Below are 25,637 nucleotides of genomic sequence, written 5' to 3' on the forward strand. Positions count from 1 at the left end.
TGGCTCTGCGTAACATCACATCTGTATTGTTCTGTGCTATATTATAATATCTGTATGGCTCCACATTATATCACATCTGTATTGTTCTGTGCTATATTATAATATCTGTATTTCTCTACACTACATCACATCTGTATTGTTCTGTGCTATATTGTAATATCTGTATGGCTCTGCGTATCATCACATCTGTATTGTTCTGTGCTATATTATAATATCTGTATGGCTCTACGTAACATCACATGTGTATTGTTCTGTGCTATATTATAATATCTGTATGGCTCTGCGTAACATCACATCTGTATTGTTCTTCGCTATATTATAATATCTGTATGGCTCTGCGTATCATCACATCTGTATTGTTCTGTGCTATATTGTAATATCTGTATGGCTCTGCGTAACACCACATCTGTATTGTTCTGTGCTATATTATAATATCTGTATTTCTCTACACTACATCACATCTGTATTGTTCTGTGCTATATTATAATATCTGTATGGCTCTGCGTAACATCACATGTGTATTGTTCTGTGCTATATTATAATATCTGTATGGCTCTATGCTACATCACATCTGTATTGTTCTGTGCTATATTATAATATCTGTATGGCTCTGCGTAACATCACATGTGTATTGTTCTGTGCTATATTATAATATCTGTATGGCTCTGCGCTACATCACATCTGTACTGTTCTTAGCTATATTATAATATCTGTATGGCTCTACGCTACATCACATGTGTATTGTTCTGTGCTATATTATAATATCTGTATTGCTCTACGCTACATCATATCTGTATTGTTCTGTGCTATATTATAATATCTGTATGGCTCCACATTATATCACATCTGTATTGTTCTGTGCTATATTATAATATCTGTATGGCTCTGCGTAACATCACATCTGTATTGTTCTTCGCTATATTATAATATCTGTATGGCTCTACGTAACATCACATGAGTATTGTTCTGTGCTATATCATAATATCTGTATGGCTCCACATTATATCACATCTGTATTGTTCTGTGCTATATTATAATATCTGTATTGCTCTACACTACATCACGTGTGTATTGTTCTGTGCTATATTATAATATCTGTATGGCTCTACGTAACATCACATGTGTATTGTTCTTAGCTATATTATAATATCTGTATTGCTCTACGCTACATCACACCTGTATTGTTTTTCGCTATATTAAACCCAATTTCACCTCACCTATGCTGTAGTATATCTGTATCGCTGTATGCTACATTGTTTCAGGGTGAATTAAAATATCTGTATTGCTCTATGACATATTACAATATATGTATTGTTCTATTATATATTTTATCTGCATTGCTGTATGCTACAAGTATCTGCTTTGTTGTAGGCTATAGCTGTATTTCACTACGCTACGTCATGTTTTTATTGTTCTATGCTATATTATATCCGTGTTGCTCTACTGTACATTATATCTGCATTTATTCTAGGTCATATTGCAATATCTGTATTGTTCTGTGCTATATCATGCCTGTATAGCTCCAGACTATAGTATATCGTTATGCTCTGAGCTTTGTTACAATATCTGTATTGCTCTACAAATGTGTGTGTGTGTGTGTGTGTGTGTGTGTGTGTGTGTGTGTGTGTGTGTGTGTGTGTGTGTGTGTGTGTGTGTGTGTGTGTGTGTGTGTGTGTGTGTGTGTGTGAAATGGTTTGATAGATTGAATGAAGACACCCTATTTCATAGTACATCTATTTTGCTGTTTACTTAATGTTCCATGGATATCTAAACAGTCCAAGCTCAACGCTACATGGTATCTGTATTGATCTATGCTTAGTTGTATCTGTATTGCTTTACCTTACATTATGAACATTATTGTTCTGGGCTATATCTAAATATATTTAATACTTTACGCTACATTACAATACAATACAAATGACATGTACAGTATATTGAAGAATTTCAATACCTGTATTGACCATGGTATATTATGTCTCCATTGCTCTACGTAACTGTTTTATTCAAGGCTTTACTACAATATACGTGTTGCTGTATGCTATATTCTGTATTGTTCTATGAAACTTTCTAACTGTATTGCTATACATTACATTATGTCTGTATTGGTATATGTTACATTATATCTCAGTCTGTATTTACTCGTATTTGTATAATAATGATCCCCTGAATTCAATATTTCATCTCCTGAATACACTCACAAACATCAAAACAATGAAAAATGAATATATATATATATATATATATATATATATATATATATATATATATATATATATATATATATATATATATATATATATATTTTATTCTTAAACGTAATTCTTGAAGCTTTTCAGAAAACGGTGACATGTATAGCATTTGTAACATTTGTAGCATTTGTTGAATGCTATATTTATTCTCTATTCTCTGTGATATTATATCATAGGTATTGTTCTAGGCTATATTATATATCATATTGTATGTATGTATATATGTATGTATGTATGTATGTATGTACGTACGTACGTACCTACGTACCTATCTACCTATCTATCTATCTATCTATCTATCTATCTACTGTATTATTCTAGACTGTATTGTTCTATGTCCGTATTGTTGATGTAATGTTCCAAGCTACATTACAACATCTGTATTGTTCTATGCCATTTTATATATGCGTTGTTCAAATCTATATCGCTATTGCTCCCTGATTTAGTGGATACTGCGCCTGTCTGGCGCTCGGCATTGAGGGGATCAAGCAAGGACTGGTTTGCGCGGAGTTAGTATATGGTAACGCCTCACCCACAGGAGCCGACTCGTACTGGTCAAAAGCAGTTTAAAAGTGGTCGTGAAAACACAGACGTGAAGTCGAAACATTATAAATAGATATACCGATTGTATTAAGGCGCCTTGACAAAGATAAACCCCATGATAGTTTGAGGATTTGTTAACACTAAGCAAGCCTTGTCGAGGCATTTGAGTGCGTTATATAACCAACTTTAATCCGCTACCACGGATTAGCATTAGCATTTACAATAAAATAAGTATTATCATAATAAAGTGCAAAGTGGCCATTAAAAGGGTGTTTTATATACAACAAAGGCCCAAGTGGTAAATAAGTTACTGTCTAAAAGGTAACTAAATATACAAGAAAATAAATTGTTTATCCACATCAGCATTAAACATACAAGGGGGCAGTCCCTCAAAGGAACCTCGTCACAATACAATTCTTGTATTGTTCTGTGCTATATATCTGTATTGTATGGTTGCCGAGAGGGAACATCGCTTTTTGCCCTCAATTACGGCCGCGAGAAAGCGATAAAGCGATCCCACGAGATGAGAAAGCGATAACACGAGACAAGAAAGCGATACCACCAGACGAGAAAGCAATATCAAGAGACGAGAAAGCGATATAACGATACGAAAGAGCGATAAAACGATAAAGCCACCATGGTATATTGCTCTAAGTTATAGTACCATGTCTGTATTGTTCGATGATATATATAGTACACTTATACATTGCTCTAAGCTACAGTACAATATCTCAATTGTTCTAGGCAAGGTCCGTATTGTTCTAAGTTACATTATTATAATCTGTATTCTATACCGGATTACTATATCTGCATTGTTCTATGCTATATCACAATATCTGTACTGCTCTTAGCTATATTATATCTGTATTGTTCTTGGCTAATATTACAATATCTTTATTTTTGTTAGTAATATTGGGACACCAAGTTCGTCAGCACCATAACTGTGTTCGTCCGTTTCATCGAAGTGGTAAACTGTCTTAGCCCTGCATGACTTCTGGCTTTCCTGACACGTTTAAACTGACACCCCTTGATACAAGTGGAATACTGTTGAAAGTGGTGTTCCGCCCTAATCATTTACTCTCTCTAAGCTGTATCAAAATATCTGCATTGTTCGTGGCTTGACAACGGTATAAGGATCTATAGCGAAACGTCGCTTTTTACAGTATTAAAAAAGTTGTTATCCATAAATTTTTGTCTACCTAGTCGAATTATGTTTGACATTTACCCCGCGTTCCGACAACTTCCTAGAGATCCGTTCGCACCGATGCAAATTTAATGTGACGGCCTATAGTATAAATGAGTAATTATAACCTTAGTGTGTCAGTGTGTAGTTAGAAATAACCGTCAGTGGCCATCCATGAGTGAACCGCTGACGCGATGTTCCTTATTGTATTTCACAAGGTCATTATAGGTAATTAGACCTATTATTACCAGCGTACAGGCAGGGCAGAACATACTTACCCTTTCCGCGAACACCTGTTGTCATCACTGATTTTTAGTCGTCCGTTCATGTAATTGCTATTTTGCCCTTTACGATAATGAAATCAGTTTCGGCGGATAATCCTGACTGGTTATTTTCTCCCATTGACAATTTACATAATAAATTGTTTAATGTTTAAAAAAATTACATTATGTATCCTTGAATAGGTACTTACTAGATGACATAAATACAAGCCATATGATTGTGCTGTGTTACTGCAGATATATATGAATATGGGTTATGTGGTGTACTGTTTGTATTCTGGGACATTGTTTATTATACGTATAAACAGTAACAGTGAATAATCTCGTAGAGCAAAATACGGACCTGTGTCGCGGGGTAACCTACAACAAACGTTTTATAGGCTTCTTAGACGGGGCGCTAAACACGTTTAATCTCGCAAAAAACAAAAACAAATGGAGAACCTGCCGTCCACATCTTCTTTTTCTGTGAAATTCTCCGTTATGTGATTCTGAATTATAATTATAGCATGTTAAACTGGTTTCCATTTCATATCAAGGTTATGTCCCGAGCGAAATAATTACTTCCACATCAAGAGACAGAGAACATTTATCTCACGAGAAACCTAACCTTGACAAGAAGTGGGATGTGTTCTATTTATGACAACAATAATGGTTCATCATGTCTGATTGTCCTTGTTGTGGTTGGTTTGTTGATAAACGCCGCACTCAGCAATATTCCAGCTATATGACGGCGGTCTGTCAATAATCGAGTCTGGACCAGACAATCCAGTGATTGATATTATGAACATCGATCCACGCAATTGGGATACGATAACATGCATGAACCAACTTGTTTGATAGGCATTACTTAGAAGTTGGCGGATGACAAGATAGACACAATTTTATGGATAACAACTTCTTTAATACTGTAAAAAGCGACGTTTCGGTATAGATCCTTATACCGTTGTCAAGCAACGTTGCTAAATATATAATTGTATTTATCCCTAGAAGTCCCCGAGAATGATGGGACTGCTTCTTCTGTACCACTTTGTCATGTTATCTGTTTACGTTGTACCACGTGGGTAATAATAGATATTTGTATAGTAACATCAACGCTGTATAGGTAGCTAACGTATCGTTCTCGAATTTAAGGTACGTTGTTTAAAGGAACCCTCGAACCTTGTGGCTAATTTCCCATTGTATGATACAATCGGCAGTAATAATCGATGCTCTGAAAACAGGAATGTCCCGATATTCATATTAACTAGATTACTGGACGGCGGTTGTCATCCTTCATTCGCGAAGCCACAGAAACATGTTTAGATATACACAATCCTAAATATGTTTAAAATTGTGTTAACAATCCCGAAAATGGTTAATGGGTAAGTGACTGAGATTTTGCCCCTTTTAGCAATATTCCAGATATATTACGGCAGACGTGAGTGAGTGAGTATGGTTTTACGCCGCTTTTAGCAAAATTGCAGCAATATCACGGTGGGGGACACCTGAAATGGGCTTAACACATTATACCCATGTCGGGAATCGAACCCGGGTCTTCGGCGTGACGAGCGAACGCTTTAACCACAAAGCTATCCGACCACCCCTATTACGACATGAGACAGCAGAATACACTGTACTAAACAGGGTTAGGGCTAAACACATCTAGTATATGTTTAATACCTAAACATGTTTTTTAGTGCACACATGGAATAAACAAGGATTGGACACACAGCACGAGCATGTGGTGAACTCAAACAGTCCTTGGAGCAAACAAATGAAGCTCATATCGAAAATATGTTTTTTCACCAAACAACCACTTCATTTTATTGTTGACGGTTACATAATTCAACAAACAATTCAACTGATATTGAATTGCGAACTGAACTCAGCTGAACTCAACAGTTATAGGTCAGATCGAGGTCTTCAAGAATTGCCCTAATTATGAGTGAGTGAGTGAGTTGGGTTTAACGCCGCTTTTAACAGTATTCCAGTTATATCACGGCGTGTCAGCTAATTATGCGAGGAAAGCCCGAAGTGATGCAGGTCTCAGGCGTTTACCAGTTCGGTGAAACCCACGAGCACGGGTTTGGTACTGACAAACCGAGAAGCATAATCGGGGCGAACCGGGATTCGAACCCAGAATATTAGGTTTCTTGCGTCCCCATGGGACGCAACTCTGCACGAGGCCCCTTATACGACTGGGCCACCCGTACCCCCTCCTAATTATGAGTGATGTGTAGTGTGAACCTATACACTGGAAGAGGGTTAAGTGTATACAGTACACAGGAACACTGGAATCTTTGTATCTGATCCATTTGTTTGTTTTAGGCCTATGTACATATTCATTCAATAAGCGCCAAAAGGCAAGCTCAGTTTTGTTTCCGTCTGGAATGAACATTTAAAACTTTGTCACCTGAACACCACGTTCTTCAGTCTCTCCTGCAGCTTTAGGCTGAGTTTGTGATGTGTCTGAATCAGGGTACTCCTTCACGACGCCATATTTTAGTAAAAGGAAAGCAGCAAAGAAAGCAGCTGACGACAGCAACTGAAGTCCAGTGTCCATCCCCTTCACACGATACCGTAGTTTAGGGAGATCATACAGTGCGCATGCGCCGACCTCGCCACACGTTGTTTCCCAGAGAGTGCACGTGGTGTCAATGACCATCCCATACACAATAGGTGATGGGAGGAATCCTGGGGAAGTAGGATTCAGAATCATAAAGTAACATAAGAATATACACAATCTACATTCATACATTCCATTGTAGAATCAGTAAGCTCTCTCATTTCAATTTAAATATTACCTACAAAGTGTAAATGCGAATGTCACAAGCTTGTCACAATCTGTGAGAGATGAAACAATCTTCACCTGTTGTGGGTAAAAATGAACCTAACACAGCAAATATACGTAAGTACATAGAGTTGATATATCTATCTATCAGCAAGTGCATAGTGCATAGAGAAGTATATATATATTTCTCTATGCACTTACTCAGCGTTCGCCCGATGAAGGAGCAAGAAGTAGCTCTGAAACGTCGTGACAAAGAATAAAAGAAGTCACTATCCAAAAAAGTGCCATGTATTCATGTTCTTCCAACTTCTAAATACCTACACAGAAAATTACTATTCAAGCAGAAAGGTGCAAATGAAGCAGCCCCAACACTGTTATCATTGTCATCATTGTAATAACTGAAGATCTAGAAACATCACAAGGGTGTGCATCATGACTTTCTCTAACACCTGTTTCAAGCTCGTGGTTGACCTTACAGTAGACCTGGTGCGATAGAGTCAACAGTCTATCAGAATCATACTCTTATAAACATTTTAAATCACTTTTAAACATTGAAACCTACTTCAACATTCCTTTGCCACCTCATCTTAGAATGATTTTATCACGCTTCAGGTGCAGAAACTTTAACATTGCAGTAAATACAGGAAGACACCATTCTACACCATATGAAGAGTGAGTGAGTGAGAGAGAGTGAGATGGGTTTAACGCCGCTTTTAACAGTATTCAAGTTATGTCACGGCGTGTCAGCTTAATTTGGGAGGAAAGCCCGAAGTGATGCAGGTCTCAGACGTTTACCACTTCGGTGAAACCCACGAGCACGGGTGTGGTGCTGACAAACCTAGAAACATAATCCGGGCGAACCGGGATTCGAACCCACAATCATAGGTTTCTGGCGTGCCCAAGGGACGCAACTCTGCACAGCGAATCGCGGCGCCTTAGACGACTGGGCCACCCGTGCCCCCATATGAAGAAAGACCCAGTAAGGGAAAACTTTTTATTGAAGATGAAGTGCATATTTTTTCTGTGTGTGAGTTTTATAGTCACCCAACTTAATGGGTAAATGTACAACCATCCCATCAATACACTCTTTCATAGACTTGATTTCATCACATGATTATGAAATCTTACATAGCATAGGTAAACCAAATAAGACATACTGTTCCTTAAAATATTCTTGATATAAATACACATCTACTCCTGTATGTATCATGTATAACTATATTGTGCAGATGATTTTATCTCTGCTATGCCAATGTATTTTGGGCCAGTGGCCTTATACTGAATAAATGTCTGTCTGTCTGTTTGACAACAGTCACTGTATAAAGGGGTTGTTTGATAATATACTATTCTTGTATACACGTAAGTCAATACTTACCGACACAACTATATATGAATGACGATATACCGACAGCCATGGATTTGTCCCTTGGATGCACTGTTCTTTAATGAAGTAAAAAAAAATCACATTTTGAGTCAAAATTATAAGTATAACACAATAAAAGATAATTAATCAAAAGGAACGAAACACCATAATCAAAATAAGTCTCTTCTACAGGCATAGTCCGTTGTACGATTCTGACTTTTTCATAAGCATGTGTTCATGAATCAGTTAAATATCTAAAAACTTGCCTTTTAACAAGGGAGTTTAGCAGAAACAGCAGGAGTAACTATAGTCCTCTAATACATCCACGTGATCATTCATATGACCTTCCTTACATGCTCGTGCTTGGAAATATTCAGCTCATGCTGGTGCCACGGATTCTGCGTGGTTTGTTTGTTTGTTTGTTGTTTAACGCCGGACTCAGACATATTCCAGCATAATGACGGTGGTCCGTAAATAATCGAGTCTGGACCTGACAATCCAGTGATTGACATCATGAGCATCGATCCCTCTTATTGGGATACAATGACATGCATCAACCAAGTCAGCGAGTCTGACCTCCCGATCCCGTTAGTCGCCTCTTACTACATGCTTAGTCGCCTTTTACGGCAAGCATGGGTTGCTGCAGCTGGAGACCTATTCTACCCGGATCTTCAAGGATTCTGTCAGGTATCCTTGACATCAATATCATGTCGTAAATAGCAAGACACAGCGACTTTGACATGTCTATAAGCAGTAAGCGACAACAACAAGGAATCAACGTGGCATCACAATGGGAGGTTTCACCAAGTGCTGATAACACCAAAATCTGAGCAGAATATCATTTCTGACGTATCCCGATGTCTTTATACATCACAATACGTAAACATTGATAAAAGCCACGACACAAGTATTCTAGTGGGTAAACTAACATTTTGTACTCGATGTAGATGTGTTATGTATCATCCTATATATATTTGGTGATAGAATATTCACCAACCTCTCATAACAACAGCCACTTATGAAACACATATCTCTATTGAGAGTTTGTTCCATATAATTAGTTGTTTGAGGCAAATCTGCACATGATATTGGAACGGGTATACTGTCTTTTTGGGGGGCACGGGTGGCCCAGTCGTCTAAGGCGCCGCGATTCGCTGTGCAGAGTTGCGTCCCTTGGGCAAGCCAGAAACCTATGATTGTGGGTTCGAATCCCGGTTCGCCCCGATTATGTTTCTAGGTTTGTCAGCACCATACCCGTGCTCGTGGGTTTCACCGAAGTGGTTAACGTCTGAGACCTGCATCACTTCGGGCTTTCCTCCCACATTAAGCTGACACGCCGTGATATAACTGGAATACTGTTAAAAGCGGCGTTAAACCCAACTCACTCACTCACTCACTCACTGTCTTTTTGTATGAAATACTATCACATTGCTCTTTCTATGAAGTGATGTAATGAACTCAACAAAGCAGTGTCTCCACATCGGAAAATCCCGCGAAGATCCGGGTTAGAGTTGGTCTTCAGCAACCCAAGCTTGTCGCAAGACGCGACTAACGGGATCGGGTGGTCAGGCTCGCAGACTTAGGGTATGCAGGTCATCGTTTACTATTTGACAGTGATTCATAAACACATGCTCATGATATAGTCGGAATTGTACAATCGACTCTGCTTTATGCAGAGATTTCTATTGGATATGGAAAGGGATTTAAAAGTCGCTTTAGTCCCAAATGGGTATATCGATTCTCACGATTTCAATCACTGGATTGTCTGATCCAGACGCATATCATACATACGGCGTTAAACAACAAATAAACAATATTAGACGCTCTACTTCAACGTCGTTGCATTAAGATGTAGCGAGTTTCAAGTTATATCTTTAACGTTGTGTTTCCAAACCAAGTTCGTGTAATGTGCCCTTTAATTGTGATTCGTTTTGTGTTCAGTGGTAAATGCAGGCGAAAATTGTGAAAACAATGCTTTTCATTTTGTGTAACTTGTGTAACTAAGTCCATTGACTGCTATTCGATCAGTGAATCCGAGGATTTGCTTGGGTATCATGGAAATATGTTGTAAGCACCTACTTGATGATGGTCATGATAATAGGAACAATGGAGACAGTCCCCGCCAGGCCGGACGCCAGGTCAACGATGATGTAGGGGTAAAGGTAGGGACACTCTGTCGGACACCTGCCCGCTGTGGCCTCGTCACCAGGAATCTCGCTACATCCCGTGTATGTCTGAAATGTTCGTAAAATAGTGAGTGAGGTGGGTTTATCACTGCTTTTAACAATATTCCAGTTATGACACACCGTGTCAAATTAATGGGAGTGATGCAGGTCTCGGACGTTTACCACCCGAGCACTGGTATGATGCTGACAGGGATTCGAACCAGGAATCTCGGTACATCCCTTCTATGTCTGAAATATCACTTGTCTCCAAATAAAATGAAACATGAAACATGATTGAAAGCAGATAACTGTTTTGAAGAAAAAATAAACAATTACAAATAACGACAGGAATTACCTGAACAGTGACATCTAACTATACCTGGAGTGCGATACTTACAGTGCCATTCTGAGACTGACATCTCACCATCCCTGGAGTGCGATACTTACACCGCCATTCTGAGACTGACATTTCACCATGCCTGGAGTGCGATACTTACAGTGCCATTCTGAGACTGACATCTCACCATGCCTGGAGTGCGATACCTACAGTGCCATTCTGAGACTGACATCTCACCATGCCTGGAGTGCGATACTTACAGTTCCATTCTGAGACGACATCCTGCCATACAGGGAGCCACACAGGGAGTGAGATACTTACAGTTCCATTCTGAGACCGACATCCTACCATACAGGGAGTCACACAGGGAGTGAGATACTTACAGTTCCATTCTGAGACTGACATCCTGTTATACAAGAGGCCACACAGGGAGTGAGATACTTACAGTTCCATTCTGAAACCGGCATCCTGCCATACAGGGAGCCACACAGGGAGTGAGATACTTACAGTTCCATTCTGAGACCGACATCCTACCATACAGGGAGCCACACAGGGAGTGAGATACTTTCAGTTCCATTCTGAGACCGACATCCTACCATACAGGGAGTCACACAGGGAGTGAGATACTTACAGTTCCATTCTGAGACGACATCCTGCCATACAGGGAGCCACACAGGGAGTGAGATACTTACAGTTCCATTCTGAGACCGACATCCTACCATACAGGGAGCCACACAGCGAGTGAGATACTTACAGTGCCATTCTGAGACTGACATCCTGCCATACAGGGAGCCACACAGGGAGCGAGATACTTACAGTTCCATTCTGAGACTGACATCCTGCCATACAGGGAGCCACACGGGGAGTGAGATACTTACAGTTCCATTCTGAAACCGGAATCCTGCCATACAGGGAGCCACACAGGGAGTGAGATACTTACAGTGCCATTCTCAAGACTGACATCCTGCCATACAGGAAGCCACTAAGGAAGTGACATACTTACAGTACCATTCTGAGACTGACATCCCGCCATACAGGGATTGATATATGTCACGCCGTCAACTCCACACAGAGGCATGAATTCAGTTGCATCACAGTTGCAAACGGTATCGTTGACCATGGCGTTTCTGAAATATATCGGTAATGTAAAAGTCATTCATACATGGATGGGTCTTACGTGAATGATGTCAAGTGTTTCTGTTAGAAAAATGAGACGATAATGTACAAACACACCACTCGTATTTATTATTGTTCTATTGTTAGTCGTGTTATCTGCTATAATAACGTCCGTCTGTCGCATTAATTTAAAAAAAGATTGTTGTTTTGTGGTATTTCGTGTCGATTTTCTGCATTCCATGTAACAATGGTCTAGTCTAATAAATTGATACTTACGACATGGGCTTTCTATTACAGCATTGGGTTACGTTAAGTGCCCAATTTCTTCAGGATTTTCAAGGTCAGTATGTTCTATTTGTTGCAAGAATGAAAACAGTGTAAATGACGTAGTTAATATTCATGCCAACCAACTTACTTCTGTCATGTTTTATAAATGAAGGATTGGCAATTTACTTTAAAGATAGGTAGCTGCCTGCCTTTCGAGTGAAATAAGGTGATATAAATGACAGATACTACTACTACTACTACTACTACTACTACTACTACTACTACTACTACAACAGACACAAACCTGCTTCCAACTTACCCATTGATGGTCTGGTTATAACCAGTCACTTCCTGCCATCACCTGAACTCTCGATGTTCTTTTAACGAGAGCTGACACTTTTTTTCTGTCACCTTAACACTCCTTGTAAATACAGCCACTTACCTGCTGTCACCTAGGCCCTTGATGTTCTGGTTGTCACATCCTAACACCAACGTGGCAGAATAGAGGACAGTGGCAATGGTAGCCACTATAGTCGTGAGCTTCACACATCCCATGCTGGTCAGTTTGAGTCGGCTGGTGAGGATGCCGCCAAGTAGAGTGCCCACAACCGCCCACAGCACCCCTAGTATACCTTCAACACGTGATGATATGGAGCTTTGAATTTCGATGAAAAGTGAATAATATGTTTTTGTTTACTTCTTTCAAACATCCTCTTCATATACCTTTGCTGCAAATTCTTACCTTTGATCTGTTTCCATCTGATATACAGACAATGAATCCCTCACTAATGATGAAAATGGGCGATCACATACTCACGAGTACGCTTCAGACGGCCCCACCTTGATTCAGTCACAGAGTTCTGGCATATACGAATCAGAAGTCGTGACAATATAGGACAACGCACAACAATTCTCTGGAGATTTTGCATGCCTGTCCCAATAGAATTGTGTACTTTTCACTGATACTGGCGACAGAAACACAAGGACGATAGTATTAAAGTCAACTTCGCAGAATAAACATTCTCGATTATCCGCTGAAACTGATTCCTTTGGGCGTAAAAGACAAAATAGCGGTGAAAATAAATATGAAGGAATCACTGAAACTAACAAGGGAAAGTGTATCCTGCCCTACCGGTAGCACCCGATACATTTGCAGAAAAAAGTATACATCGTTTCACTGAAAAAAGATCTTACCCAATATGAAGTTCGCTTCAGCTGCCGACGTAGCAAATTGGCTCTCGAGGTATTTTGGAGCGAATCCTAAATAGCCTCCGATAAAGAACAATACACTGGCGTTTCCAAAGAGGAGGCAGTCGACTACTGGGTTTTTCAATATCCGTAATACCGACCTCGGCATGTCTGCGGGTACAACAACATATGAGAAATAAGTACAGTTATAAGAACAAGAGGAATGGTAGCTACCAACTTCTGGACGAATATTCATGTATGGTGTAAAATGAAGGGGCGTATTCAGCAAGTGACCGATTGATGCAGAATGATGATTTGACGTTGAAGGATGACTGCTAATGGAACTAACGGGCAATGCAACTGCCATTTCAGTAATCATAGACATATGTTTCCATTTTATTACCAAATATCACCACTTGAATAAAATGAATCTCTCTAGGTAATTGTTGTAAAAGAGTAATTTCAAGAATCTTGCAATGCCTCACATTGGCTGTCTTGTATTTCTCGCATGCCGGAAAGTGAAACAGTGACACCCCTTGCATACAAGCAATCACCTTGGGTAATTGTTTCCCTAATGAGTATTTTTTCAAGCATGTTGCATGGTACTATACCGGGTGTATTGTATTTCTCGCATGCCGGAAAGTGAAACAGTGACACCCCTTGCATACAAGCAATCACCTTGGGTAATTGTTTCCCTAATGAGTATTTTTTCAAGCATGTTGCATTATACTATACCGGGTGTATTGTATTTCTCGCATGCCGGAAAGTGAAACAGTGACACCCCTTGCATACAAGCAATCACCTTGGGTAATTGTTTCCCAAATGAGTATTTTTTCAAGCATGTTGCATGTTACTATACCGGGTGTATTGTATTTCTCGCATGCCGGAAAGTGAAACAGTGACACCCCTTGCATACAAGCAATCACCTTGGGTAATTGTTTCCCAAATGAGTATTTTTTCAAGCATGTTGCATGGTACTATACCGGGTGTATTGTATTTCTCGCATGCCAGAAAGTGAAACAGTGACACCCCTTGCATACAAGCAATCACCTTGGGTAATTGTTTCCCAAATGAGTATTTTTTCAAGCATGTTGCATGTTACTATACCGGGTGTATTGTATTTCTCGCATGCCGGAAAGTGAAACAGTGACACCCCTTGCATACAAGCAATCACCTTGGGTAATTGTTTCCCAAATGAGTATTTTTTCAAGCATGTTGCATTATACTATACCGGGTGTATTGTATTTCTCGCATGCCAGAAAGTGAAACAGTGACTTACCCACAATATCGTCTTTAGGTGACTTGGTCGTTTCAGTGGCTTTGACTGTGGGTTTCTTAATGTGCCTTGGGAAGCAGCCCAAGGGTACGGCAAGAAGGATGGCTGCACATCCAAAGACCAGATACCCGAGCCACCATGCCCCGATCCACTGGGGGTGTAGAGGATCCATCCTGGTCTCTTGAAATCAAGCATTATAATATGCGGTTCATCTAAATCCATCTAATTGGGACTCTTGAAGTAAAAACGTGTTTGTAATATATTGAACCGCAAAAGAAACGTCACCCCAAGTAGCATTGCATGAAAATTCGTCATTTAAATATCTGAGTAATTTTTTTTTCTAAAAATTTAACATTACCTTGTCCGGAAAAATGAAATTTGATGATAAAAAAAACAAAGCAGATGACAATAAAACCGATCGCCCAAACGCATCACGTCATCGGCAACCCGATGCACGTGAGTTCCGTGCAAATTGAAATGCACATGCGTTCCCCCATGTGTTGCCCTTTAAAAATCCACCCAGATCGGATAACATTCATTCGTTATTGAATTGCTTCCACATGCCAAGATTGACAAGAAATCAGCGACACCAAGCCCTTGGACGATTGCAAGCTGGACAAACCGCACGGCAAGTAGCCACATAAGGACCATATACAGGCAACGGTACCAGACCACCAACACTACAGATGACCGACCACGTAGTGGAAGACCAAGGGTCACCACCCGACGTCAGGATCGTCAGATTGTGCGACTGCATCTTCAAGATCGCTTTGGTACTGCTGCGGAAACTGCTCAACAGACCATGGGGACACACCAGCGACACATTAGCCCGGACACCGTACGTCAACGATTGAAGAGCAGACACCTCCACTGTCAAGGCCACACCGAGGACCCATTCTGTCACCACGTCATCACCGGTAACGTCTTCAGTGGGCAACACAACACCAGTATTGGTGCCACCAGCAATGCAGAAGAGTCCTCTTTTCAGACGAGAGCCGTTACTGTATCTAAACAGCAGAAAGCAGAGAGAGAGAGAGAGAGAGAAAGAGAGGCTGGCGACGGCGTGGGGATCATTATTCGGATGCTTGTGTTGTTGAGAGAGACTCGTGGGGTGGTCCGAGCATCAGGGTGTGAAATTGGTCTTGCACAGAGGTTCGGCCCTGTGGTCTTCCAGAACATCGGTCCAGGAGAGAGGCAATGGTGTCACAGCAGCTCGGTACATTGATCAAGTCGTGAGACCATACGCCATACTTCATTTGGCACGTCGCCGCAACAACGAGTTTCAGCATGACAACGCCCGTGCCCACACTGCGAGAACAACAAGACTATTCCTCCAGCAGAATGGCATCAGAACCATGCAGTGGCCTGCCATCAGTCCCAATTTAAATCCCATTGAGCACCTGTGGGACGAGATTCAAAAACGGCTGAATGACGTCCTACCAAGGCCGACAGCTGCAGGTGAACTGCATCAGGCGTTCCTCAGGTTGTGTGCTCAAGTGCCTATGGCCTTCATCAACCGCCTCATCCATTCCATGTATCGACGATGCACGGCAGTCATCAATGCACATAGCGGACACACGAGATACCGACTTGTGATGCCATTTTCTCAGAGACTAGTAGTGTGTTTCACTTTAAGAACATTTGACACTTTAATTTCAACCTTGATGATCAGTTTCATCTTTTAAATATGTCTCAAAGTATGTTTGCAGTGTTTGGACAAATAAGGTTTCTCATATATCTATTCATGGTGACGTTTCTTTTGCGGTTCAGTATATATTTTTCATTAAAAGCTCTGTGATTATAAATACTAAAGGTATATGTTCCATAAGTCGAGTGGATACAAAACTGAAAAATTGTTGACATTTAAAAATCAGTTCTAAAGCATCTTTAAGGGGAAGTGTAAAGACATACATGTGTAGGTGATTTATTGCCATTTCTGTGTCTTTGAGTGTTAATTCTGTTTATGTCATGTCATTAGCAATTATTCCCTGTAAAACGTTTTTGTGAATGCAGCTGTGTTTTGAGTTTCTTTTTGTTCACTATTTCCCGCCAGCACAGAACCCACCGCTGAGATCAACAGGGATGTTGCTAAACCATCCACCAAGACCGAGTGCAACAGCTGGTCCGAGGAACGCCGCCGTCATAATGATGCCTGCAAGACCATGAATACAAACATCATAGAATCAGTACCTAGCTAAAACACTTCCTCTACACGCTCAACTTCCTTGACATGCACTACTTCCTCTACACACAGTCCTTCCGCCACACCCACTGCTTCCTCTGCACGCACAACATCCTCAACATGCATCCCGTCCTCTACGTGCACTTTTTCCTCTGCATGCACGATTTTCTCCACATGTACACCATTCTCCACATGCACTACTTCCTTTGCACGCACTACCACCTCTATATGCACAACTTCCTTTACACGCCCCGACCAATATATCATATGGGAAATTCTTTTCACTGACCTATTTGCTAAATTGTGGTACATATTCGAATATTATTAAAATGATTCAAAGGCCAGGGGTGTAATGCGTACAATAGAAAGAATATGTTTCAATAAAAAGCTTTCAGTTGCTTCTGTCTATAAATTGTTTTTTTTTATAGTCAGATGTCACGTTTGTGTACATGATTGCACATGCATATAAAATATGTATCTAAAGTACAGATCTTCTGGTCCAATATTGTTCTTTTGTGTATTCTTGTTAAGTTGTTAAGGGGCATTAAGCTGGGGTCAGTGGACACTCCAGCCAAAGTTTTATTCAAGTCACTCTTTTCCGCATTATCAATGATGTATATCAATCGAGCAGTTACTAATTCTGTTTACACAATGTTCCGATGTTGATAAACGATGAAATCCTCAGTTTCACGATGAACAAAAACGTATTGCTGTGCAATCATGGTCACTCTTATTTCCCATGCTCTCCTGTTTCCCACATGTAAGACTTGAGACCTTACCTGTCAGTAAGCTCGACTGCTGTTTGTCACGGGAGTTATTGTCAACGTACGGTAAACCCAGGGAAAACCGTGGGGATTTACCCATCCCTTGTATCACCATAAGCACGGCAAGCACATTGTACACCCAATGTCCGTTGTCAGTCGCTTGGTCCTTCGTAGCTGGACATCGCTCATGTTCCTTCCCGGAATCCTGACATAGTCTGACATTGTGAGAGGAATAGTTGGAGCCGAGGTCCTCCACACGAGGAAGCGATACAGGATTCATGAAGTGTAACAGACCCGACATTAAACTAGCAAGGCCATACACAGCCAGTGCGCAGGACAGGATCCTAGGTATAAAGCGTCTTCCTCCAAAATGACTGAAGAAGAAAATAGCTGAAAGATAACCGATTTCGCTGCAGCTTAGGAGTAGGCCACTTTTTGTACTGCTGAGGCCAAACTGCTTCTCCACAGAGGTGATCTGAGACACCGTGTAGGATTTGACTGCATCCAACACCAGAGTTGACGCACTGAACACGGCAGTGAACCAGAAAACGTTGTTGAAACAACGGCGTCGACGTCCTCCAGGTTCAGCCATGGCGTCGACACTTCCACGTTTCTCCCCCATCTTGAATATAAACTGTCTGATCGACAGGTGCAAAGGAGATAAAGGTGTGTTATATAATAATTGCAAAGCATTATTTATTCTAAACAGAATGGAAAAAAAATGTCAACGTTGAACTAAAATATGTGAGATAAGTGATGACATTGTGTTTTCATATAATACCTATCAGCCACTTTATGTCCAAATGTCCAGGTAAGTTTGATCACTAATGTTAATATGACTTGTGAGATATATTTAATACAGATAATGTTTAAATGAACATTAGAGTTTAAGTATGCTGATCTTTCAGTTGGACGTTAATTATCTGCATTACGTGGGATTGTTCAAGATTGCCACTTTTTCAGTTTCATATTAGTTAACTGTTTGATTGACATTCTAGAAGATGGAAAGTAAATAAGAAATCCTACAACTTTATGGATAAAAACTTCTTGTTTACTGCATTTATCGATGTTAGCCTAAGGACAAGTACCAAGTTTCTTTGACCTACACTAAACAATCGCGATCATTCTTTTCATTCTCTTGACCTTGAAAATACCCTGATCCTAGATTTGACTGACCAATGTCTCACAACAATTTCCCAAGGCTTTAAGGTTTGATGTAACAGTCCTTAGATGTCCAAGCATCGCATGGTTAAAACAATATGATCAAGGTAGACTGATTGATAATATATTCAAGAAAGATTATCAAAATGTCCAAGTATGATGAACCCACTTGCTACATTTTTAAAACGATTATGAATACATGATTATACCTTATATAACATACTACTTTTCCAATGGTTGCCATTATTGTTCTAAAACTTTAAATGAAAATCTTGCGATGAATAAGACGAAATGAGCTACTGATATTACCATACTTGATAATCAAACATTACATATTGGAATTCCTTACTTTGTATAATGGGATATTCACAAGTCCCTCGAGTGAATCACAGCATCCTCCATTATACAGTGTATTATTTTTCTTATCTACTTCTTAAATACTCTGGACTTGTTCACTACCACAGCATCATTTCGAGCCAAAATTGGAACGGCATAATAGCCTATCAATCTCATAACTCCCAGGTGCGCGAGGTATCACTCAGTGTGATGGTGATAGGAGCAATGGAAGCAGTGACGTTCCCTCGGAAACTAAGCTATTTTATGCAAATCACTTGATTTGAATAATAAGAAATGCTTACTCTCTGTTGGGTGAAAAATAAAACTAGATAGTGACTGTGATATACATGTCATTTATTGTATAAGAAATCATGAAGCTCTGTAGGTCACCTGACATTTCTTGGAATATTGACAACATTTTATTATATTGATAAATTGTTTATAATTCAGAGTGGGACATCTTGTGAAGAGTAACTTCACTCAGGAATGGAGCAATGTCACTGAAGAATGAATGATTACGTTTGTTTGATTTTGTTGACACATTGGCTTGTTTTCAAACAACTTTGAGTGATTAAGTTAAACGTGTCTGCCATCCAATTCAAAACTAAATCTGTAATACTGCATTAGTATAATTCATCGATATTTTTCAGTCACACTATCCATGTTACAATTTCCAACAACAACATCAACCATAAACACTAAAGATTCTAGCGTCACATCAACTAAATTATTTCTTTGCAGATTAGTGTTGTTTGTGCGGTTGTTTGTTGTTTAACGCCGCACTCAGCAATATGCCAGCTTTATGACGGCGGTCTGTAAATAATCGAGTCTGGACCAGACAATCCAGTGATTGACATCATGAGCATCGATCCACGCAATTGGTATACGATGACATGCATCAACCAAATCAGCGAGTCTCACCAGCCGATAGCGTTAGTCGCCTTTTACGGCAATCATGGGTTGCTGAAGACCTATTCTACTCCGGATCTTCATGGGTCTGTGAATTAGTGAGTGAGTGAGTGAGTGAGTGAGTGAGTATGGTTTTACGCCGCTTTTAGCAATATTCCAGCAATATCACGGCGGGGGACACCAGAAATGGGCTTCACACATTGTACCCATGTCGGGAATCGAACCCGGGTCTTCGGCGTGACGAGCGAACGCTTTAACCACTAGGCTACCCGACCGCCCCGAATTAGTGAGTTATTCAGTGAGGTTGTACACCATACTTATGGCGACTGGCGACTTTTGCGATATTTTTTTGTTTTTAAATGACAATGTAGAATTAATATGTTTTTGTATTCTTATAAATTTGTATCAGATTGCATTTAACAAGATACTGTACTACCCATTAACAGAACAAGAGTTCATAGAGGTTGGCTTGTGTGGAACCTTGAGAGACGAGCGACTTTTCTATCCCAAGTGGTCTTCATTTTAAACGTAATACAACAGTAAAATGGTTAGTTTATGGCTTATTTAGTCACATTTTATTATCCGAAGTGTTCTTACTAACTTGAATGCATGATGCCGACGTGAATCGACGAATATGGCGTTGCTGTGGGACGAACTTGGTGGAGCAAGAGCACCAGCGCTCGTTTTGGTTGACTGCAGTATATCATTTGTCTTTAGTTGCCGTACACGGTGTCATATTGGACAACACGAAATTTCGGGCTTTCCTCCCACATTAAGCTGACACGCCGTGATATAACTAGAATACTGTTAAAAGCGGCGTTAAACCCAACTCACTCACTCACTCCGGGAGTCTGTCATATTTACACATCACTAGATAATAGACAACATTGGGTTCTTTCATCAGGGGAATATGGGTGACTATTGTTTAACGTTTTCTTGTATCTTTTCAATATGGAATGTGAGCTATTAGAGGTAGGGTGGGGGCAGCAAGTAATCCATGTGGGTATTGTGGCTAAAATATAAAAGACGTATACATCAGTAGAACTCGGGCTGTTTTTATCCTTTAATTTAACATCTGGACTTAATATATTTTTAATACCGAATGAACAAATATTAACAAGGAGTAATTCAAATTTGGGTAACTGCGTCTCGTTATATTTTCATGATGTTTCTTTTCGATAAGAGTAGATAAGGGTAATTGTGTCAAAGAAGGCGCTGTCTCAATTTAGTAATTGTAAGTTTCAACTACAATTTTCTTCTACTTTGAAATATCGATCTTGGTGGGTAAATGTTGACTACCAGTTCAATTCATTCTGTTCACGCCGCACGGCTCACAGCGACAAAACAGCCTTGACCTTAATGCTTCAAGTGTAGGTAATAATCAAAGTTTAAACGTGACATACCTGTAAGTCGAAGGTTGATCCAGATTGTATGAAATAACCACAAGGAGGCGGAATCGCGTGAGATAGCTAAGCGAGCCCAGGAGTCAAAAGCAAGCACAGGAAAACCTGTGTCCTTCCCAAAACAAACAGTATCGGCAACTACGTGCTCCCATGTCTACCTTGTTTGGCGATGACCTGGCTGAGGCAATAAACACCCTGACTGTTAAGGCGGCTTCACACGACCAACATTAGTTTGCCAACTTGTGTTTCCAGTCGACAAATGTGTATTACAAATAGTTCTGCATGGCGTCTCAGCACCTGGTCCCTATGGCATGTAAGGAAAATCGCGGCGGCAGCCTTATTAATGTATGTTCTCCTTCTGAGACAGGAACTGAAGGTTGAAGACGGATCTTCCTTTAAAAATTATCTACCTTCGGATGAAGCCTGCTTTGGTGACATTTACACTAAGGTGTTTCGGTAGAGGTATAGTTAGAATAGTGTTTGAAAAGTGATTGAATGACTATTGTTTTTACGCCGCTTTTAGCAATATTCCAACAATATCACGAAGGAGAAATGGGCTTCACATATTGTACCCACGTCGGGAATCGAACCTGGGTATTCGGCGTGACGAACGAACGCTTTAACCACTAGGCTACCCGACCGCCCCGTGTGTGGAAGTAAGAGATGCAACATAAGTAAGACCTTGAACATAATTGCAAGTTTCATAACTACAAAACACCGGATCGAAAGGACCTGATCATCAATAAATCGTTGTATCAATATATAATGCAAATTCTGAAGCCGTTGATGCCTAAATTTGATTGTGTTTAATGAGAATTTATCTCTAGTCTATGCTATGGATTTAGTGACACTTCACCGATATCGGAATTTGGTCCGCAGGTTTGACGTGATAAAATTATAAATTTCAATGTCATAATTGTATGTTACCAAAAGTTGCCTTATGCCTATAGATAGTTTTGAAATAAATTTGTGTTCAATGCATTTCCTCCTAAACACTGACACTTCATTTGTTGGAAAAATACTTTCAAGTGCAGCCAAGATCCTGCGTCGGTGAGTTTTGTTGGAGTCAAGTCTCCAGACAGCTCTGGATGATAGGAACCTATTCTTCTATCTAGATGTCTCCCTAGACACCATACTAGAGTGTCATATGTCATTGTTGGACGCGAAGCTTTCCCATTGAAGGAAAAGAGTGATGAAGTCCTATTCAGCTGAAAGCTTAGACATCTACAGTTTTCTTTTCATTTCTTCTGCTGTAAAACACATTTACAGCAACCGATTTAAGTTCCATACATATATATGTTTAATTTTCAAAAAGGAATCTGACTCAAACTGTGTAATCATATATGTAGTCTTGCATGTATTTTGGATTAATGTGTATATACAAGTAAATTGTGTCTATAGGCAATTCTTATGTCTGTCTATGTTATTCTTGCAAAAATTGTGTTTATGTTCTTGTGTAAATATATTTCTCTTTGTTACCATTAATGTAATATGTGCATATGTATATGAGTATGTGTATGTATGTATGAGTATGTATGATTGCTTGTATATATGATTCTGACTGTATATGTATGTATTTCTGTATACGTATGTATATGTATGTGTGTATGTATATGTGTATATATATGTATAATCAATGTCTGGCCATATAGAGTAGGGAAAGGGCCACCTAAGTTGGATGACTTTTGCCCAATCCGGTTGACCATATATGTCAATAAAATATGTTTAAAACAAACATATTATTTGTTTGTTTGTTTTTTAACGCTGCACTCAGCAATATACATCTTTATGACGGAGGTCTGTAACTAATCAAGTCTGGACCAGACAATCCATTGATTGACATCATGAGTGTCGACCTGCGCTATTGGGATACGAAGATATGCATCAACCAAGTCAGTGAGCCTGACCACCCGTTCCCGTTAGTCGCCTCTTACAAGTGTAGTCGCCTCTTAAGACAAACATGGGTTGCTGAAGACCAATTATGACCCGGATCTTCAAGTGTACTTTAGACATATTATATCTATTTCGTACTACCGTTTTACAAACTTTGTTTGACGCCAACGTTTGCAATGAGAGTTTTTACCTCGTCAGGACATTGCGAAGGAAAAGAAATAAAATCAGTGTATGCCATATATGGCCGTATTTCCGAAGTAACAACATCACATATACCCCATCACAGTCCCGGTTTATTTGCAATTTCTATGAAGCATTTTGCTTTTTGTTCTCATCTTTGTCGTCACCTATAGAAATGTCGCAGATGCTGGGTCTGTTATGACTCTCCTCTAGGAATAGAAATATTGTCCTTTTCACTTGTCTCAAATGCCGACGCCATTGTTAAGCAGATGTAAGTCATCATGATGTGACATCCACGTAGTATCTGATTGGTTCTAAGCGACCAATATATGTTTGACAACCGTCGATTTTGACAACACTGAAAAGTTGGCCAACTTATTAATTAGAATAGAGGCCGATTTTAATATGTCACCAACAAATTTGTCAAACTTCACAAACTAGTTTTTAAACTGTTTTTGCAATGTTCACACAGACATTTATGTTTGTGCACATATATCGTCAAACTGAAGTTTGTCGTGTGAAGCCGCCTTTAAAAATAGGATCACCAGTCAACTCGTTTACAATCATGTTTCAGTGAATACATCTACATTTTAAGGCATCATTTCTTGATTACGTGTGTAAACGTGTGTACGTGTGAACGAGTGAATCAAGAAAAGTACCAGAAAAATTCGCATTATCAGACAATCACTTTCATGCAAATGTCATGACACACTTCCTGCACATACCCTTGCGTACTGAACATAGAGCTAACTGAATTATTTCCCCCAGGTCAGACAGCAGGCGAATCTATAGCTAATGATATAAATTGTATTTATTACATTATTTTTATATGAAACGTGTATATAACTGATTGTGCATGTGCTTAGATACATAAGTCCCCGAGGATGATGGGACTGCTTCTTTTGTACCACTTTGTCATGTTATCTGTTTACGTAGTACCACGTGGGTAATAATAGATATTTGTATAGTAACATCAACGCTGTATAGGAAGGCTAACGTATCGCTCTCGAAATTAAGTTATGATCTATAAAGGATGCCTATGATCTATAAAGGATCCCTCGAGTATTAAGGAACCCCAATGAGCTGGAAAAGGTGACTGTGTCTACGCTTCTAGAGCTGAGAAGGAGATGGGAGTGGAAATGGGGGATCTTTTTCGCGAACACCTGGTATCATATTTCAGTGATCCATTCATATAATTTTCACTGCCAGTTTGCCTTTTACGCCAATGGAACATGTTTAGGCAGATGATCAAGACTGATAATTCTCTAGCGTTGACGTTTTATATCCACAACACATGTGTTCTGGCATGGGTAAGAGAGACAATTGGATAGGCTACGAAAGAGGTGAGAGTTTGTACGGGGGTGAATGTGTTATAAAATAATAATGGAATGGGGGTGAAGTTCAGAAATGTATACTCTGGGGTCTGTAAGAGAAACTATTGTATTGTCTGCACGATGATTCATTAATGTCAAGGTCGTCTTGGTCGAAGGGCATCCACTCTCATCTCACTCATGAAACATGAAGGTCAAGGTCAATGCGCCTCGAACCTTGGGGCTAATTTCCCGTTGAGTGAAATATTCTGCAGTAACAATCGATGCTCTGAAAACAAGAATGTCCCGAAATTCATATTATTTCAGTGTAACGGATGGGAAACTCTATTGCTGAACGGGACACGTGAAGACCCGGGGTAGAATTGGTCTTCAGGAACCCATGCTTGCCGTTAAAGACGACAATGTTTGTCGTAAGAGGCGACTAACGGGATCGGGTGGTCAGGTTCGCTGACTTGGTTGATGCATGTCATCGTATCCCAATTGCCATTATATCAATCACTGGATTGTCTGGTCCAGACTCGTTTATTTACAGACCGCCGTCATATAGCTGGAATATTTCTGAGTGCGGCGTTAAACAACAAACAGACAAATACTGCTGAACGGCGGTAGTCATTCATCATTCGCGAAGCCACAGAAACATGTTTAGATTTTCATACATAATCTTAAACATGTTTTAAACTGTGTTTAAATCCTATACAGGATTAGTGGGTGAGTGAGTGAATGAATTTTTGCCGCCGCGG

The 25,637-nt window shown here is 39.9% G+C and overlaps 2 protein-coding genes across 2 annotated transcripts in view; both read right to left on the reverse strand.

Annotated features, from left to right (window-relative positions):
• Nucleotides 1-6,426: 6,426 nt before the first annotated feature.
• On the reverse strand, nucleotides 6,427-10,646 carry LOC125382678 (solute carrier organic anion transporter family member 74D-like). Its single transcript, XM_048400843.1, has 3 exons — nucleotides 10,469-10,646; nucleotides 8,402-8,466; nucleotides 6,427-6,929 (listed from the first exon to the last, which is right to left on the reverse strand). The coding sequence occupies exons 1-3, from the start codon at nucleotides 10,480-10,482 to the stop codon at nucleotides 6,634-6,636; spliced, it is 375 nt and encodes a 124-aa protein (XP_048256800.1). The 5' UTR covers nucleotides 10,483-10,646; the 3' UTR covers nucleotides 6,427-6,633.
• Nucleotides 10,647-11,074: 428 nt separating this feature from the next.
• Nucleotides 11,075-25,637, reverse strand: part of LOC124131558 (solute carrier organic anion transporter family member 2B1-like) — a 30,674-nt gene continuing 16,111 nt past the window's right edge. The window contains exons 11-16 of the mRNA XM_048401014.1: nucleotides 17,700-18,306; nucleotides 16,804-16,890; nucleotides 13,469-13,633; nucleotides 12,717-12,906; nucleotides 11,895-12,018; nucleotides 11,075-11,173 (exon numbers count right to left, since the gene is read on the reverse strand). Of these exons, the coding sequence (XP_048256971.1) occupies nucleotides 11,075-11,173; nucleotides 11,895-12,018; nucleotides 12,717-12,906; nucleotides 13,469-13,633; nucleotides 16,804-16,890; nucleotides 17,700-18,306 (1,272 nt within the window). The remainder of the gene's footprint in view (nucleotides 11,174-11,894; nucleotides 12,019-12,716; nucleotides 12,907-13,468; nucleotides 13,634-16,803; nucleotides 16,891-17,699; nucleotides 18,307-25,637) is intronic.

Source organism: Haliotis rufescens, unplaced genomic scaffold (assembly GCF_023055435.1).
Source record: "Haliotis rufescens isolate VD_foot unplaced genomic scaffold, xgHalRufe1.0.p SCAF_20, whole genome shotgun sequence".
NCBI classification, from domain to species: domain Eukaryota; kingdom Metazoa; phylum Mollusca; class Gastropoda; order Lepetellida; family Haliotidae; genus Haliotis; species Haliotis rufescens.